Below are 16,924 nucleotides of genomic sequence, written 5' to 3' on the forward strand. Positions count from 1 at the left end.
TACTGTGTGTGACACCCCGTGTGCCTCTATTGCTGGGTGTGACACCCCGTGTGCCTCTAATGCTGTGTGTGTTACACCCTGTGTGCCTCTATTGCTGTGTGTTACACCCCGTGTGCCTCTATTGCTGGGTGTTACACCCCATGTGCCTCTATTACTGTGTGTGACACCCCGTGTGCCTCTAATGCTGGGTGTTACACCCCGTGTGCCTCTATTGCTGGGTGTTACACCCCGTGTGCCTCTATTACTGTGTGTGACACCCCGTGTGCCTCTATTGCTGGGTGTTACACCCCGTGTGCCTCTATTGCTGGGTGTGACACCCCGTGTGCCTCTATTGCTGTGTGTGTGTGACACCCCGTGTGCCTCTATTGCTGGGTGTTACACCCCGTGTGCCTCTATTGCTGAGTGTGACACCCCGTGTGCCTCTATTGCTGGGTGTTACACCCCGTGTACCTCTATTGCTGTGTGTGTGTGTGAAACCCCGTGTGCCTCTAATGCTGGGTGTCACACCCCGTGTGCCTCTATTGCTGGGTGTTACACCCTGTGTGCCTCTATTGCTGGGTGTGACACCCCGTGTGCCTCTATTGCTGTGTGTGTGACACCCCGTGTACCTCTATTGCTGTGTGTGTGACACCCCGTGTGCCTCTATTGCTGGGTGTTACACCCCGTGTGCCTCTATTGCTGTGTGTGTGACACCCTGTGTGCCTCTATTGCTGTGTGTTACACCCCGTGTGCCTCTATTGCTGGGTGTTACACCCCGTGTGCCTCTAATGCTGGGTGTGACACCCCGTGTGCCTCTATTGCTGGGTGTTACACCCCGTGTGCCTCTAATGCTGGGTGTGACACCCCGTGTGCCTCTATTGCTGGGTGTGACACCCCGTGTGCCTCTATTGCTGGGTGTGTGACACCCTGTGTGCCTCTATTGCTGTGTGTGTGACACCCTGTGTGCCTCTATTGCTGTGTGTGTGACACCCTGTGTGCCTCTATTGCTGTGTGTTACACCCCGTGTGCCTCTATTGCTGGGTGTGTGACACCCGGGTGCCTCTATTGCTGTGTGTGTGACACCCCGTGTGCCTCTATTGCTGGGTGTTACACCCCGTGTGCCTCTATTGCTGGGTGTTACACCCCGTGTGCCTCTATTGCTGTGTGTGTGACACCCTGTGTGCCTCTGTTGCTGTGTGTGACACCCTGTGTGCCTCTATTGCTGGGTGTTACACCCCGTGTGCCTCTGTTGCTGTGTGTGACACCCCGTGTGCCTCTATTGCTGGGTGTTACACCCCGTGTGCCTCTATTGCTGTGTGTGACACCCTGTGTGCCTCTATTGCTGGGTGTTACACCCCGTGTGCCTCTATTGCTGTGTGTGACACCCTGTGTGCCTCTATTGCTGTGTGTGTGACACCCCGTGTGCCTCTATTGCTGTGTGTTACACCCCGTGTGCCTCTATTACTGTGTGTGACACCCTGTGTGCCTCTATTGCTGGGTGTTACACCCCGTGTGCCTCTATTGCTGGGTGTTACACCCCGTGTGCCTCTATTGCTGTGTGTGACACCCTGTGTGCCTCTATTGCTGTGTGTGTGACACCCCGTGTGCCTCTATTGCTGGGTGTTACACCCCATGTGCCTCTATTGCTGTGTGTGTGACACCCCGTGTGCCTCTATTGCTGGGTGTTACACCCCGTGTGCCTCTATTGCTGTGTGTGTGAGACACCCTGTGTGCCTCTATTGCTGTGTGTTACACCCCGTGTGCCTCTATTGCTGGGTGTTACACCCCGTGTGCCTCTATTACTGTGTGTGACACCCCGTGTGCCTCTAATGCTGGGTGTTACACCCCGTGTGCCTCTATTGCTGGGTGTTACACCCCGTGTGCCTCTATTACTGTGTGTGACACCCCGTGTGCCTCTATTGCTGGGTGTGACACCCCGTGTGCCTCTAATGCTGTGTGTGTTACACCCTGTGTGCCTCTATTGCTGTGTGTTACACCCCGTGTGCCTCTATTGCTGGGTGTTACACCCCGTGTGCCTCTATTGCTGTGTGTGACACCCTGTGTGCCTCTATTGCTGGGTGTTACACCCCGTGTGCCTCTATTGCTGTGTGTGACACCCTGTGTGCCTCTATTGCTGTGTGTGTGACACCCCGTGTGCCTCTATTGCTGTGTGTTACACCCCGTGTGCCTCTATTACTGTGTGTGACACCCTGTGTGCCTCTATTGCTGGGTGTTACACCCCGTGTGCCTCTATTGCTGGGTGTTACACCCCGTGTGCCTCTATTGCTGTGTGTGACACCCTGTGTGCCTCTATTGCTGTGTGTGTGACACCCCGTGTGCCTCTATTGCTGTGTGTTACACCCCGTGTGCCTCTATTACTGTGTGTGACACCCTGTGTGCCTCTATTGCTGGGTGTTACACCCCGTGTGCCTCTATTGCTGGGTGTTACACCCCATGTGCCTCTATTGCTGTGTGTGTGACACCCCGTGTGCCTCTATTGCTGGGTGTTACACCCCGTGTGCCTCTATTGCTGTGTGTGTGAGACACCCTGTGTGCCTCTATTGCTGTGTGTTACACCCCGTGTGCCTCTATTGCTGGGTGTTACACCCCGTGTGCCTCTATTACTGTGTGTGACACCCCGTGTGCCTCTAATGCTGGGTGTTACACCCCGTGTGCCTCTATTGCTGGGTGTTACACCCCGTGTGCCTCTATTACTGTGTGTGACACCCCGTGTGCCTCTATTGCTGGGTGTGACACCCCGTGTGCCTCTAATGCTGTGTGTGTTACACCCTGTGTGCCTCTATTGCTGTGTGTTACACCCCGTGTGCCTCTATTGCTGGGTGTTACACCCCGTGTGCCTCTATTACTGTGTGTGACACCCCGTGTGCCTCTAATGCTGGGTGTTACACCCCGTGTGCCTCTATTGCTGGGTGTTACACCCCGTGTGCCTCTATTACTGTGTGTGACACCCCGTGTGCCTCTATTGCTGGGTGTTACACCCCGTGTGCCTCTATTGCTGGGTGTGACACCCCGTGTGCCTCTATTGCTGTGTGTGTGTGACACCCCGTGTGCCTCTATTGCTGGGTGTTACACCCCGTGTGCCTCTATTGCTGAGTGTGACACCCCGTGTGCCTCTATTGCTGGGTGTTACACCCCGTGTACCTCTATTGCTGTGTGTGTGTGTGTGTGAAACCCCGTGTGCCTCTAATGCTGGGTGTCACACCCCGTGTGCCTCTATTGCTGGGTGTTACACCCTGTGTGCCTCTATTGCTGGGTGTGACACCCCGTGTGCCTCTATTGCTGTGTGTGTGACACCCCGTGTACCTCTATTGCTGTGTGTGTGACACCCCGTGTGCCTCTATTGCTGGGTGTTACACCCCGTGTGCCTCTATTGCTGTGTGTGTGACACCCTGTGTGCCTCTATTGCTGTGTGTTACACCTCGTGTGCCTCTATTGCTGGGTGTTACACCCCGTGTGCCTCTAATGCTGGGTGTGACACCCCGTGTGCCTCTATTGCTGGGTGTTACACCCCGTGTGCCTCTAATGCTGGGTGTGACACCCCGTGTGCCTCTATTGCTGGGTGTGACACCCCGTGTGCCTCTATTGCTGGGTGTGTGACACCCTGTGTGCCTCTATTGCTGTGTGTGTGACACCCCGTGTGCCTCTATTGCTGTGTGTGTGACACCCTGTGTGCCTCTATTGCTGTGTGTTACACCCCGTGTGCCTCTATTGCTGGGTGTGTGACACCCGGGTGCCTCTATTGCTGTGTGTGTGACACCCCGTGTGCCTCTATTGCTGGGTGTTACACCCCGTGTGCCTCTATTGCTGGGTGTTACACCCCGTGTGCCTCTATTGCTGTGTCTGTGACACCCTGTGTGCCTCTGTTGCTGTGTGTGACACCCTGTGTGCCTCTATTGCTGGGTGTTACACCCCGTGTGCCTCTGTTGCTGTGTGTGACACCCCGTGTGCCTCTATTGCTGGGTGTTACACCCCGTGTGCCTCTATTGCTGTGTGTGACACCCTGTGTGCCTCTATTGCTGGGTGTTACACCCCGTGTGCCTCTATTGCTGTGTGTGACACCCTGTGTGCCTCTATTGCTGTGTGTGTGACACCCCGTGTGCCTCTATTGCTGTGTGTTACACCCCGTGTGCCTCTATTACTGTGTGTGACACCCTGTGTGCCTCTATTGCTGGGTGTTACACCCCGTGTGCCTCTATTGCTGGGTGTTACACCCCGTGTGCCTCTATTGCTGTGTGTGACACCCTGTGTGCCTCTATTGCTGTGTGTGTGACACCCCGTGTGCCTCTATTGCTGGGTGTTACACCCCATGTGCCTCTATTGCTGTGTGTGTGACACCCCGTGTGCCTCTATTGCTGGGTGTTACACCCCGTGTGCCTCTATTGCTGTGTGTGTGAGACACCCTGTGTGCCTCTATTGCTGTGTGTTACACCCCGTGTGCCTCTATTGCTGGGTGTTACACCCTGTGTGCCTCTATTGCTGTGTGTGTGACACCCTGTGTGCCTCTATTGCTGTGTGTTACACCCCGTGTGCCTCTATTGCTGGGTGTGTGACACCCGGGTGCCTCTATTGCTGTGTGTGTTACACCCCGTGTGCCTCTAATGCTGGGTGTTACACCCCGTGTGCCTCTATTGCTGGGTGTTACACCCCGTGTGCCTCTATTACTGTGTGTGACACCCCGTGTGCCTCTATTGCTGGGTGTTACACCCCGTGTGCCTCTATTGCTGGGTGTGACACCCCATGTGCCTCTATTGCTGGGTGTGTGTGACACCCCGTGTGCCTCTAATGCTGGGTGTCACACCCGGGTGCCTCTATTGCTGGGTGTGACACCCCGTGTGCCTCTATTGCTGGGTGTTACACCCCGTGTGCCTCTATTGCTGAGTGTGACACCCCGTGTGCCTCTATTGCTGTGTGTGTGACACCCCGTGTGCCTCTATTGCTGTGTGTGTGTGAAACCCCGTGTGCCTCTAATGCTGGGTGTCACACACCGTGTGCCTCTATTGCTGGGTGTTACACCCCGTGTGCCTCTATTGCTGGGTGTTACACCCCGTGTGCCTCTATTGCTGAGTGTGACACCCCGTGTGCCTCTATTGCTGTGTGTGTGACACCCCGTGTGCCTCTAATGCTGGGTGTCACACCCCGTGTGCCTCTATTGCTGGGTGTTACACCCCGTGTGCCTCTATTGCTGGGTGTTACACCCCGTGTGCCTCTATTGCTGAGTGTGACACCCCGTGTGCCTCTATTGCTGTGTGTGTGACACCCCGTGTGCCTCTAATGCTGGGTGTCACACCCGGGTGCCTCTAATGCTGGGTGTCACACCCGTGTACCTCTATTGCTGGGTGTGACACCCCGTGTGCCTCTATTGCTGTGTGTGTGACACCCCGTGTGCCTCTATTGATGTGTGTTACACCCCGTGTGCCTCTATTGCTGGGTGTGACACCCCGTGTGCCTCTAATGCTGGGTGTCACACCCCGTGTGCCTCTATTGCTGGGTGTGACTGTATATTATTATGTTTCAGCCCTCTCGTGGTTCTGAGCTCTGTGCGCCATTCCTCGTCCTCTCTCTCGTCACACGCCTCCAGCGACACAGGAACCACGCCCACTGCGGTGGACAGTGAGACGGAGGATCCCTACTCCCTGCAGGTGATTAAATGAAGTGCAGTCATGTTATACTCTATCTGTGTAATTAGAGAGTGCCGCCACTCCGTGCCTCATGCCTCAGTGATCAGCTCATCGTGAATAGAGCTGGATACTTCTGTATGTTGGTTCAGCCTCCTCCGTGGACAGTGACCGGTCACATTAGTTGTCTACATTTTACATGATGGAATATTAAGGAAAGTGCAGCACAAATGGTGTTTTGTGACGTCAGAACCAGGATGTATTGTGTAGAATTCTCCATGTATTATATATATATTTCTGTTACTATATGTTGAACTTGTTGTAGTTTTTGAGGGTGGTGACCGGTCCCCTCTATACAGAGCTGATCTGTAACACTTGGACCCTGTCAGTCACTGTGTCTCATTCCCTCCTGCGGACCCCGGTCCGGTCTCTCTCAGTCCCCACTATCTCCCGCAAAGTTTGTTTTCTAGATTGGTAACTTACATTAATTTTTAATAAGATATCAATAAATATTAAAGTGAACTGAGCATAAAAAATACGAAAAACTGAAAATAAGCAACAACAATGTAGCGTTAGTTATTAAACGCTTTCTCCACCTGATGATAAACATGAACTATATATTGTACAATCAGAGCCCCCAGCTCAGGAACAGGGTCTCATGTGCCTCTAAAATCAACAGATATTTAAATTAAGGACAATTAAAGGCCGCAGTTCTCACACCACTGGTGACTACAACAAGTATTAGTGAATCCCGGTGCTGGTGCAACAGTCTGAGAGTTACTGTGAGCACAAGTACTATAATTAAGGTCCTGGGTGTATAATGTACAAGCTGTGCGGAGATTTTATTTAGTCCACCCCCACCCCCCCCCACTTCTGAAGTTGTTATAGTTCCCCGGCCCCTCTACAGACAGACAAGTTTTATAGTACAGGGAACATTTTTTCTGGAATCATAAACGGTCCAATTGGAGTTGTCCGTGTAAATCTGTTATCCTCTGTGGTCCTGGTAATGGTATGATCCATGTCTGTCTCTCTGTTACCCTCTGTGGTCCTGGTAATGGTATGATCCATGTCTGTCTCTCTGTTACCCTCTGTGGTCCTGGTAATGGTATGATCCATGTCTGTCTCTCTGTTATCCTCTGTGGTCCTGGTAATGGTATGATCCATGTCTGTCTCTCTGTTACCCTCTGTGGTCCTGGTAATGGTATGATCCATGTCTGTCTCTCTGTTACCCTCTGTGGTCCTGGTAATGGTATGATCCATGTCTGTCTTTCTGTTACTCTCTGTGGTCCTGGTAATGGTATGATCCATGTCTGTCTCTCTGTTACCCTCTGTGGTCCTGGTAATGGTATGATCCATGTCTGTCTCTCTGTTACTCTCTGTGGTCCTGGTAATGGTATGATCCATGTCTGTCTCTCTGTTACTCTCTGTGGTCCTGGTAATGGTATGATCCATGTCTGTCTCTCTGTTATCCTCTGTGGTCCTGGTAATGGTATGATCCATGTCTGTCTCTCTGTTACTCTCTGTGGTCCTGGTAATGGTATGATCCATGTCTGTCTCTCTGTTACCCTCTGTGGTCCTGGTAATGGTATGATCCATGTCTGTCTCTCTGTTACCCTCTGTGGTCCTGGTAATGGTATGATCCATGTCTGTCTCTCTGTTATCCTCTGTGGTCCTGGTAATGGTATGATCCATGTCTGTCTCTCTGTTACCCTCTGTGGTCCTGGTAATGGTATGATCCATGTCTGTCTCTCTGTTACCCTCTGTGGTCCTGGTAATGGTATGATCCATGTCTGTCTCTCTGTTACTCTCTGTGGTCCTGGTAATGGTATGATCCATGTCTGTCTCTCTGTTACTCTCTGTGGTCCTGGTAATGGTATGATCCATGTCTGTCTCTCTGTTATCCTCTGTGGTCCTGGTAATGGTATGACCCATGTCTGTCTCTCTGTTACTCTCTGTGGTCCTGGTAATGGTATGATCCATGTCTGTCTCTCTGTTACTCTCTGTGGTCCTGGTAATGGTATGATCCATGCCTGTCTCTCTGTTATCCTCTGTGTTCCTGGTAATAGTATGATCCATGTCTATCTCTCTGTTATTCTCTGTGGTCCTGCTAATGGTATGATCCATGTCTGTCCCTCTGTGTTCCTGGTAATAGTGTGATCCATGTCTGTCTCTCTTTGCATGCTGATTCAGGATTTGACACTCTCTTTATGCAGATGAACCTCACCAGCAGTCTGATTGGTTATATCTCTCTCATGTCTTACAGATGCTGCTGCCTCATTCTCTCCATGCTGGATCCATCACTAATGTTTCTGCATTATCTTCATCCTACACAAGCCCCTCCTCCTCCAGTCTCAGCTCCACCCACTCTGCACCATCACAGCTTGTCAACTCAGCGCCCTCTAGCACACGGGGTAATTCTATAGAGGGCCTGGATTTAATATGGGTGGAATGACATGGAAAGGGATTTATAGAGCATCGTCGACTGACAGGATCTGCATCCAATCCTGATGGACAGGATTGGGTGTGAAACTACGTGATTGGACAGCGGACTAGCAGCGCGTGTGGGGGCCATAAGAGTGGAGATAAACGGGTGGGAGAAGTAGACATCGGACTAGATCCAGCGTGGATCAGAGTGATGTTTGGACAGGGCAAGATAACGGTTTTCCCCGATGACCAGGTGTTAGTTATTGGGGTTCGCTATGGCTGTTGGATATTATGTGGGGTACATGAAATAACCTCCGTCTTTTTCTTCCAGGGTCACCCTCCCTCCCGGATAAATACCGACATTCACGGGATTTGGTGATGCTGCTTCCGGCCTCGCGGGACCGTCCCAGCAGTGCCATGTACCAGACAGCCACAGACAGCGGACAGGTACAGGGTGGTACTCTCAGTAACTGCAGGGCGCCTTGTGGGCAGAGCGGCCTCTACCCTGACATAACATGGAAGAGCAGCTCACAGGCAACAACTGTGCAATTATGTAATATATATATATATATATATATATATATATATATTATGTAAATGTCATGTGAACCCCCAACGCTGCTCTGTCCCGATACTTGGAAGCAATTAAGTCACAGCCAAAGTTTCTCAAGCAATGGGCAATGTGGAGCCGCCCTATGGCCGTATTGTGACCCCACATAGAACCAATGTATGACAGATTAGCCGCCTGGTTATACAGAGCGGGGAGAGCTCCCTCTAGAGGTCAGTTTCAGTCCAAAAAGAGATGAAGCCAGAGAGTGACAGACAAATTCCAGTGAAGGACTCGGAGCTTATACAGTATATGGCTTTTCCTTTTCCCACCCCGCCCCTTCTGCAGCACCAAATGGTCCTTCCAGGTGCACATTGTTCCCCCAGTAATTGGATTTCCTAACGCCTGAGTGTTTTACCTGTTCCTGGCACGTGACAAGAAATGATTGATCTGCTCCGGGGAACCCAGGCACTGAGCTTGGAGGAGATCATTGGGAGCCCATGGTGGGGACCCCGATAGCCGCACCCTAGTTCTATCAGCAGACGTAGCAGTTGTGGGGATCCCGCATCGTCCAGGGAACAGGTCCGATACCCTACTGAAATATATAGGGAACTAATTTAATATCATATTGGACTCATGGGTGGTAAAATCTTGGACCTTTGGGAAAATTGGAAACGCAGCAACGGCACTGCCTGGGAATTCTACACAGCAGGAGGCAGAGACGAGGTGCTCACCCCCCCTCAGCGCTGGGGTAACTGATGGATGATGACGCGCAGGGTCATATGAGGAGGGGTATTCCTTGTCTCGCTGCCCCTCATATCCTCTGTTATTAGAAGAACACCCGATGCTGTGTCTCCTGTCTTACACTTCTTTGTTTTTTGTCTCTCCTGGTGGTCTTCCAGCGCTGTGTGTACCCTCGGGCTCTCTTCCAGCAGGTCCTCGGCCCATGTAAACCCTGCAGCGACCCCAATCTCTCTGTAGCGGAGAAAGGTGATGACCCCAACATACTCTGTACAGACTGTAGGAAGATGCAACAATAATACTTATATAGAAATTAAATTATAAATGACAGTAACAAATATATAAAATGAGAACATGAATGACGTGTGTGACTCTGTTGTGTCTGTTTCCTCTGCCCCGGATTCCTCATCCTGGTCATGATGCCCCATCCTGGTGACGATGCCCCATCCTGGACACGATGCCCCATCCTGGTGACGATGCCCCATCCTGGTCATGATGCCCCATCCTGGTGACGATGCCCCATCCTGGTGACGATGCCCCATCCTGGTCATGATGCCCCATCCTGGTGACGATGCCCCATCCTGATGACGATGCCCCATCCTGGACACAATGCCCCATCCTGGATACGATGCCCCATCCTGATGACGATGCCCCATCCTGGTCACGATGCCCCATCCTGGACACGATGCCCCATCCTGGTCATGATGCCCCATCCTGGTGACGATGCCCCATCCTGGACACGATGCCCCATCCTGGTGACGATGCCCCATCCTGATGACGATGCCCCATCCTGGTCACGATGCCCCATCCTGGACACGATGCCCCATCCTGGTCACGATGCCTGTTCCTGGGACAGTTCTTGCAGCACCCAGCAGTTGGAGTTTGGACAGTGGAACCAGAGAATCTCTTCCCTTCCTGACATCTCATGTTGGGAGCGTCCTCACACCAACAGGGACCCCCAGGGGTCTTATACAGGGTATGTACTGAGAGGGGTCAGAAGGAAGAGTCTAAAGCAACACAAAGTGGAGAGAGATGAGACCCAGACTGGGACCTAATAAATATCTTACACTGTGACTGTACCCCGACCAGTCCTAATAACAGCAGGTAGCCCCTCTTATCTGTGTTCTATCACATTAGTCTGACAGACACCTATAGATAGGGAATCAACGCCGCACAGTGGTGGAGAGATGCCATCAATTAGTTCACATCCTTTATTTTGAGCTGTAACTGTAGAATGTTAGGGGGGTGTGCTGCTGTACAATAATGGGCAGTGGTCTTAGGCTTTAGAATAATGGGAGGTGGTCTTAGACTGTAGAATAATGGGCGGTGGGTGGTCTTAGGCTGTAGAATAATGGGCGGTGGGTGGTCTTAGGCTGTAGAATAATGGGCGGTGGGTGGTCTTAGACTGTAGAATAATGGGCGGTGGGTGGTCTTAGACTGTAGAATAATGGGCGGTGGGTGGTCTTAGGCTGTAGAATAATGGGCGGTGGTCTTAGGCTTTAGAATAATGGGTGGTGGTCTTAGGCTGTAGAAAAATGGGCGGTGGTCTTAGGCTGTAGAATAATGGGCGGTGGGTGGTCTTAGACTGTAGAATAATGGGCGGTGGTCTTAGACTGTAGAATAATGGGCGGTGGTCTTAGGCTGTAGAATAATGGGCGGTGGTCCTAGGCTGTAGAATAATGGGCGGTGGTCTTAGGCTGTAGAATAATGGGCGGTGGTCTGAGGCTGTAGAATAATGGGCGGTGGTATTACGCTGTAGAATAAATGGGCGGTGGTCTGAGGCTGTAGAATAATGGGCGGTGGTCTGAGGCTGTAGAATAAATGGGCGGGGGTCTGAGGCTGTAGAATAATGGGTGGTGGTCTTAGGCTGTAGCATAATGGGCGGTGGTCTGAGGCTGTAGAATAAATGGGCGGGGGTCTGAGGCTGTAGCATAATGGGAGGTGGTCTTACGAGGTGGTCTTAGACTGTAGAATAATGGGCGGTGGTCTGAGGCTGTAGAATAATGGGCGGTGGTCTTAGGCTGTAGAATAATGGGCGGTGGTCTTAGGCTGTAGAATAATGGGCGGTGGTCCTAGGCTGTAGAATAATGGGCGGTGGTCTTAGGCTGTAGAATAATGGGCGGTGGTCTGAGGCTGTAGAATAATGGGCGGTGGTATTACGCTGTAGAATAAATGGGCGGTGGTCTGAGGCTGTAGAATAATGGGCGGTGGTCTGAGGCTGTAGAATAAATGGGCGGGGGTCTGAGGCTGTAGAATAATGGGTGGTGGTCTTAGGCTGTAGCATAATGGGCGGTGGTCTGAGGCTGTAGAATAAATGGACGGGGGTCTGAGGCTGTAGCATAATGGGAGGTGGTCTTACGAGGTGGTCTTAGACTGTAGAATAATGGGCGGTGGTCTGAGGCTGTAGAATAATGGGCGGTGGTCTTAGGCTGTAGAATAATGGGTGGTGGTCTTAGACTGTAGAATATTGGGAGGTGGTCTTAGACTGTAGAATAATGGGCGGTGGTCTGAGGCTGTAGATTTATGGGAGGTGGTCCTAGGCTGTAGAATTATGGGAGGTGGTCTTAGACTGTAGAATAATGGGCGGTGGTCTGATGCTGTAGAATAATGGGCGGTGGTCTGATGCTGTAGAATTATGGGAGGTGGTCTTAGGCTGTAGAATTATGGGAGGTGGTCTTAGGCTGTAGAATTATGGGAGGTGGTCTTAGGCTGTAGAATTATGGGAGGTGGTCTTAGGTTGTAGAATAATGGGTGGTGGTCTTAGACTGTAGAATAATGGGCGGTGGTCTGAGGCTGTAGAATTATGGGAGGTGGTCTGAGGCTGTAGAATAATGGGAGGTGGTCTGAGGCTGTAGAATATTGGGAGGTGGTCTGAGGCTGTAGAATATTGGGAGGTGGTCTGAGGCTGTAGAATAATGGGAGGTGGTTTTAGGCTGTAGAATAATGGGAGGTGGTTTTAGGCTGTAGAATAAATGGGAGGTGATCTTAGGCTGTAGAATAATGGGAGGTGGTCTGAGGCTGTAGAATAATGGGCGGTGGTCTCAGGCTATAGAATGTGAAAAGCATTTTGCGCAGTATGCTGGATGCATCTAAAGATTGTTCCAGTTCTGCATCGAGCACAAATGTATCAAATTCCTGTTGTCAGTCCACACTTAGAACCCTCCAGCACCTGCACGACGTCCTCCTCCTGATTGGTGCATATAGGTCAGACGCAGTCGCATTTACAGGAGTACGTCCTTACTGTACTTGGCCAACGCCTCCCTGTCCGCCTCTCTAAACATAAGGAGTCATAAGTGTAAGAAGTTGCCTCATCTACATAGTGACTTCCACATTTATTTTGTGCCTGCACAGTACCATATAGTGCGTATATCCTGCACTTCAGGCACCATCCCGGCTGCAGTAACAATTAAGACTTTCTCTCTCTCTCTCTTTGAAGGTCATTACTCTCTGCACTTTGATGCGTTTCATCCCTCTGTGGGGGAGGGGGCTCCGGCGTTACCTACAAGATCTCTGCGTAAGGTATTAGTCTATCAAACATTTATTTTCTGTATTTCCAGCAGTTATATATAGCGGCAGTGAACACGTCTAGGACAATGAGTCCAGTTTTCCCAATATGACATTAATATCAATTATATCCCCACGAAATCCATCCACTGGGGACCTACGAAGATCCGTACAAGTGATGTCAGTGGCCACAGCACACAGGGGGGTTATTTGTGGATCATCTCCTATATCCCGATGGTTGGTGTAGTCTTCCGCACCACCAGAAACACCTCCATATTGTTTGGTAATCCTGTGCGTGTTGGTGGCGATCTGGGTGTAACTGACTCTAGTGGGTGTGGATGTAACATGTGATGTCTCTCTCTGTACAGAGCCCTCTGCACACTATCCCGGCCTCTCCCACCAGCCCGCAGTCTTGCCTCGATGGCAGTAACTCTCCGCTCTCGGGCAGCGCCAGCAGTGGGGTCTCTTCGTTGAGTGATGGCAACTTCTCTGTCTGTCCCGATGCCACGACCAGCACAGAGTCCCGGGCCGAGGAAGAACAGAGCGGATGTTTCCAGCACTACCCCCCCGTGCGGTACAGTCTGTCCGACCCCAATGGGCTGGAGCCCCCCAAGATCCAACCGTGCCGGAGCCACTCAGCCCCCAGCGGGGTGACCCCCCCTCGGTCGCCCAGCGGAGAACACGAAGAGGGAATTGCAGACCAAGATCGGCTACGGAGAGCGAGGAGGAGCTGCCACATGGGCAGAGAACAGCCAGCGCGGGTCGGGTGGGAACACAACATGGGCAAACCGTAGGCATGAACTGGAGGAGCAAGGGGGCAATAGGAGGAGAGGACGGTGTATTAGTAGGAGGGGAGAGGTCCTGATGTCTGTGTATTAGGAGGAGGGGAGAGGTCCTGATGTCTGTGTATTAGGAGGAGGGGAGAGGTCCTGATGTCTGTGTATTAGGAGGAGGGGAGAGGTCCTGATATCTGTGTATTAGGAGGAGGGGAGAGGTCAGTGTGTCCTGATATCTGTGTATTAGGAGAAGAGGAGAGGTCAGTGTGTCCTGATGTCTGTGTATTAGGAGGAGGGGGAGGTCAGTGTGTCCTGATGTCTGTGTATTAGGAGGAGGGGAGAGGTCCTGATGTCTGTGCATTAGGAGGAGGGGAGAGGTCCTGATGTCTGTGTATTAGGAGGAGGGGAGAGGTCCTGATGTCTGTGTATTAGGAGGAGGGGAGAGGTCCTGATGTCTGTGTATTAGGAGGAGGTGAGAGGTCGGTGTGTCCTGATATCTGTGTATTAGGAGAAGAGGAGAGGTCAGTGTGTCCTGATGCCTGTGTATTAGGAGAAGGGGAGAGGTCAGTGTGTCCTGATACCTGTGTGTTAGGAGAAGGGGAGAGGTCCTGATATCTGTGTATTAGGAGGAGGGGAGAGGTCCTGATGTCTGTGTATTAGGAGGAAGGGAGAGGTCCTGATGTCTGTGTATTAGGAGAAGGGGAGAGGTCAGTGTGTCCTGATGCCTGTGTATTAGGAGGAGGGGAGAGGTCCTGATATCTGTGTATTAGGAGGAGGGGAGAGGTCCTGATGTCTGTGTATTAGGAGGAAGGGAGAGGTCCTGATGTCTGTGTATTAGGAGGAGGGGAGAGGTCAGTGTGTCCTGATATCTGTGTATTAGGAGAAGGGGAGAGGTCAGTGTGTCCTGATGTCTGTGTATTAGGAGGAGGTGAGAGGTCGGTGTGTCCTGATATCTGTGTATTAGGAGAAGGGGAGAGGTCGGTGTGTCCTGATATCTGTGTATTAGGAGAAGGGGAGAGATCAGTGTGTCCTGATGCCTGTGTATTAGGAGGAGGTGAGAGGTCGGTGTGTCCTGATATCTGTGTATTAGGAGGAGGGGAGGAGAGGTCAGTGTCCTGATATCTGTGTATTAGGAGAAGGGGAGAGGTCAGTGTGTCCTGATGCCTGTGTATTAGGAGGAGGGGAGAGGTCAGTGTGTCCTGATATCTGTGTATTAGGAGAAGGGGAGAGGTCAGTGTGTCCTGGTGCCTGTGTATTAGGAGGAGGTGAGAGGTCGGTGTGTCCTGATATCTGTGTATTAGGACAAGGGGAGAGGTCAGTGTGTCCTGATGCCTGTGTATTAGGAGGAGGGGAGAGGTCAGTGTGTCCTGATATCTGTGTATTAGGAGAAGGGGAGAGGTCAGTGTGTCCTGATGCCTGTGTATTAGGAGGAGGGGAGAGGTCAGTGTGTCCTGATATCTGTGTATTAGGAGAAGGGGAGATGTCAGTGTGTCCTGATGCCTGTGTATTAGGAGGAGGGGAGAGGTCAGTGTGTCCTGATGTCTGTATTAGGAGGAGGGGAGAGGTCAGTGTGTCCTGATGTCTGTGCATTAGGAGGAGGGGAGAGGTCCTGATGTCTGCATTAGGAGGAGGGGAGAGGTCCTGATGTCTGTGTATTAGAAGGAGGGGAGAGGTCCTGATGTCTGTGTATTAGGAGGAGGGGAGAGGTCCTGATGTATGTGTATTAGGAGGAGGGGAGAGGTCCTGATATCTGTGTATTAGGAGGAGGGGAGAGGTCAGTGTGTCCTGATACCTGTGTATTAGGAGAAGAGAAGAGGGCAGTGTGTCCTGATGTCTGTGTATTAGGAGGAGGGGAGAGGTCAGTGTGTCCTGATGTATGTGTATTAGGAGGAGGGGAGAGGTCGGTGTGTCCTGATATCTGTGTATTAGGAGAAGGGGAGAGGTCAGTGTGTCCTGATGCCTGTGTATTAGGAGGAGGGGAGAGGTCAGTGTGTCCTGATACCTGTGTATTAGGAGAAGGGGAGAGGTCAGTGTGTCCTGATGTCTGTGTATTAGGAGGAGGGGAGAGGTCAGTGTGTCCTGATGTATGTGTATTAGGAGGAGGGGAGAGGTCGGTGTGTCCTGATATCTGTGTATTAGGAGAAGGGGAGAGGTCAGTGTGTCCTGATGCCTGTGTATTAGGAGGAGGGGAGAGGTCAGTGTGTCCTGATACCTGTGTATTAGGAGAAGGGGAGAGGTCAGTGTGTCCTGATGTCTGTGTATTAGGAGGAGGGGAGAGGTCAGTGTGTCCTGATGTATGTGTATTAGGAGGAGGGGAGAGAGTTCATTGTGTCCTGATGTCTGTATTAGGAGGAGGGGAGAGGTCAGTGTGTCCTGATGTCTGTGTATTAGGAGGAGGGGAGAGGTCAGTGTGTCCTGATGTATGTGTATTAGAAGGAGGGGAGAGGTCAGTGTGTCCTGATGTCTGTGTATTAGGAGGAGGGGAGAGGTCCTGATGTCTGTGTATTAGGAGGAGGGGAGAGGTCCTGATGTCTGTGTATTAGGAGGAGGGGAGAGGTCAGTGTGTTCTGATGTCTGTGTATTAGGAGGTTGGAACGTGTGATGTTGGTGTACACAGACCATGGGAGGTCAGGATGAATGACAGTTCTGCCTGCGCCGTGTATAAAGGATCTTATAGACATATCTATATTACAATCTAGATGACAGATCAGCATCTTCTCCTCCTACTGCCCCTGATCTCCTGCCGGACACAGATAATACCTGTTATTTCCAGCTTGTCTTCTTGCTCCCACCCCAGACTTTGGGAACATTGTGCCCTATCTGCCCGGTCACCGCTGGATGAGCCCCTCGATGTCCACGAGGGTAGTGAGGAACTGCACCTGAGGAGACCGAGTGAGCCCTCGTTATGTGTGTTCATATCCTATACCCTCCGGCGGTGCTGTGTTGTGTCCTTGATCAGCTTCCCGCAGGGTGTGTGTTTGTATATACGGTGTCCGCATGTTCCTGCACACTGCCTGCCGTCCGGATTATGTGTAAATACGATTCACTGTTTCTGTTGTGATATTTTTTTCCTTCCAGATGGTTGTTATATGAAAATAAAGTTTACCACCCTTACGGGATCCGGCTAATTTTATTAATTATAACTTTTTTTATTAAAGTTTATTCCTAGCAATCAGTCGTATGTTGTAGAAGCATTTAATATATAGGTTATCCACTTATTTGCTGTGCTCCCTCTTTATACTGCCTCATTCATAACACTATATAATGCTCATCACTAGATGTACTAATTCCATCATACGTCACCCTCTATAGCACCA

General features: G+C 51.4%; 1 protein-coding gene across 1 annotated transcript in view; it reads left to right on the plus strand.

Moving 5' to 3' along the window:
* DOCK3 (dedicator of cytokinesis 3) overlaps nucleotides 1–16,721 on the plus strand; it is a 175,522-nt gene extending 158,801 nt beyond the window's left edge. The window contains 9 exon segments of the mRNA XM_075184216.1: nucleotides 5,516–5,639; nucleotides 7,879–8,026; nucleotides 8,371–8,486; nucleotides 9,489–9,576; nucleotides 12,764–12,846; nucleotides 13,200–14,212; nucleotides 14,315–15,213; nucleotides 15,280–15,347; nucleotides 15,930–16,721. Coding sequence (XP_075040317.1) covers nucleotides 5,516–5,639; nucleotides 7,879–8,026; nucleotides 8,371–8,486; nucleotides 9,489–9,576; nucleotides 12,764–12,846; nucleotides 13,200–13,625 — 985 coding nt within the window. The 3' untranslated portion in view covers nucleotides 13,626–14,212; nucleotides 14,315–15,213; nucleotides 15,280–15,347; nucleotides 15,930–16,721.
* The last annotated feature ends 203 nt before the right edge of the window (nucleotides 16,722–16,924 follow it).

The sequence above is a fragment of the Mixophyes fleayi genome, chromosome 8, assembly GCF_038048845.1.
Source record: "Mixophyes fleayi isolate aMixFle1 chromosome 8, aMixFle1.hap1, whole genome shotgun sequence".
Lineage (NCBI taxonomy): Eukaryota > Metazoa > Chordata > Amphibia > Anura > Limnodynastidae > Mixophyes > Mixophyes fleayi.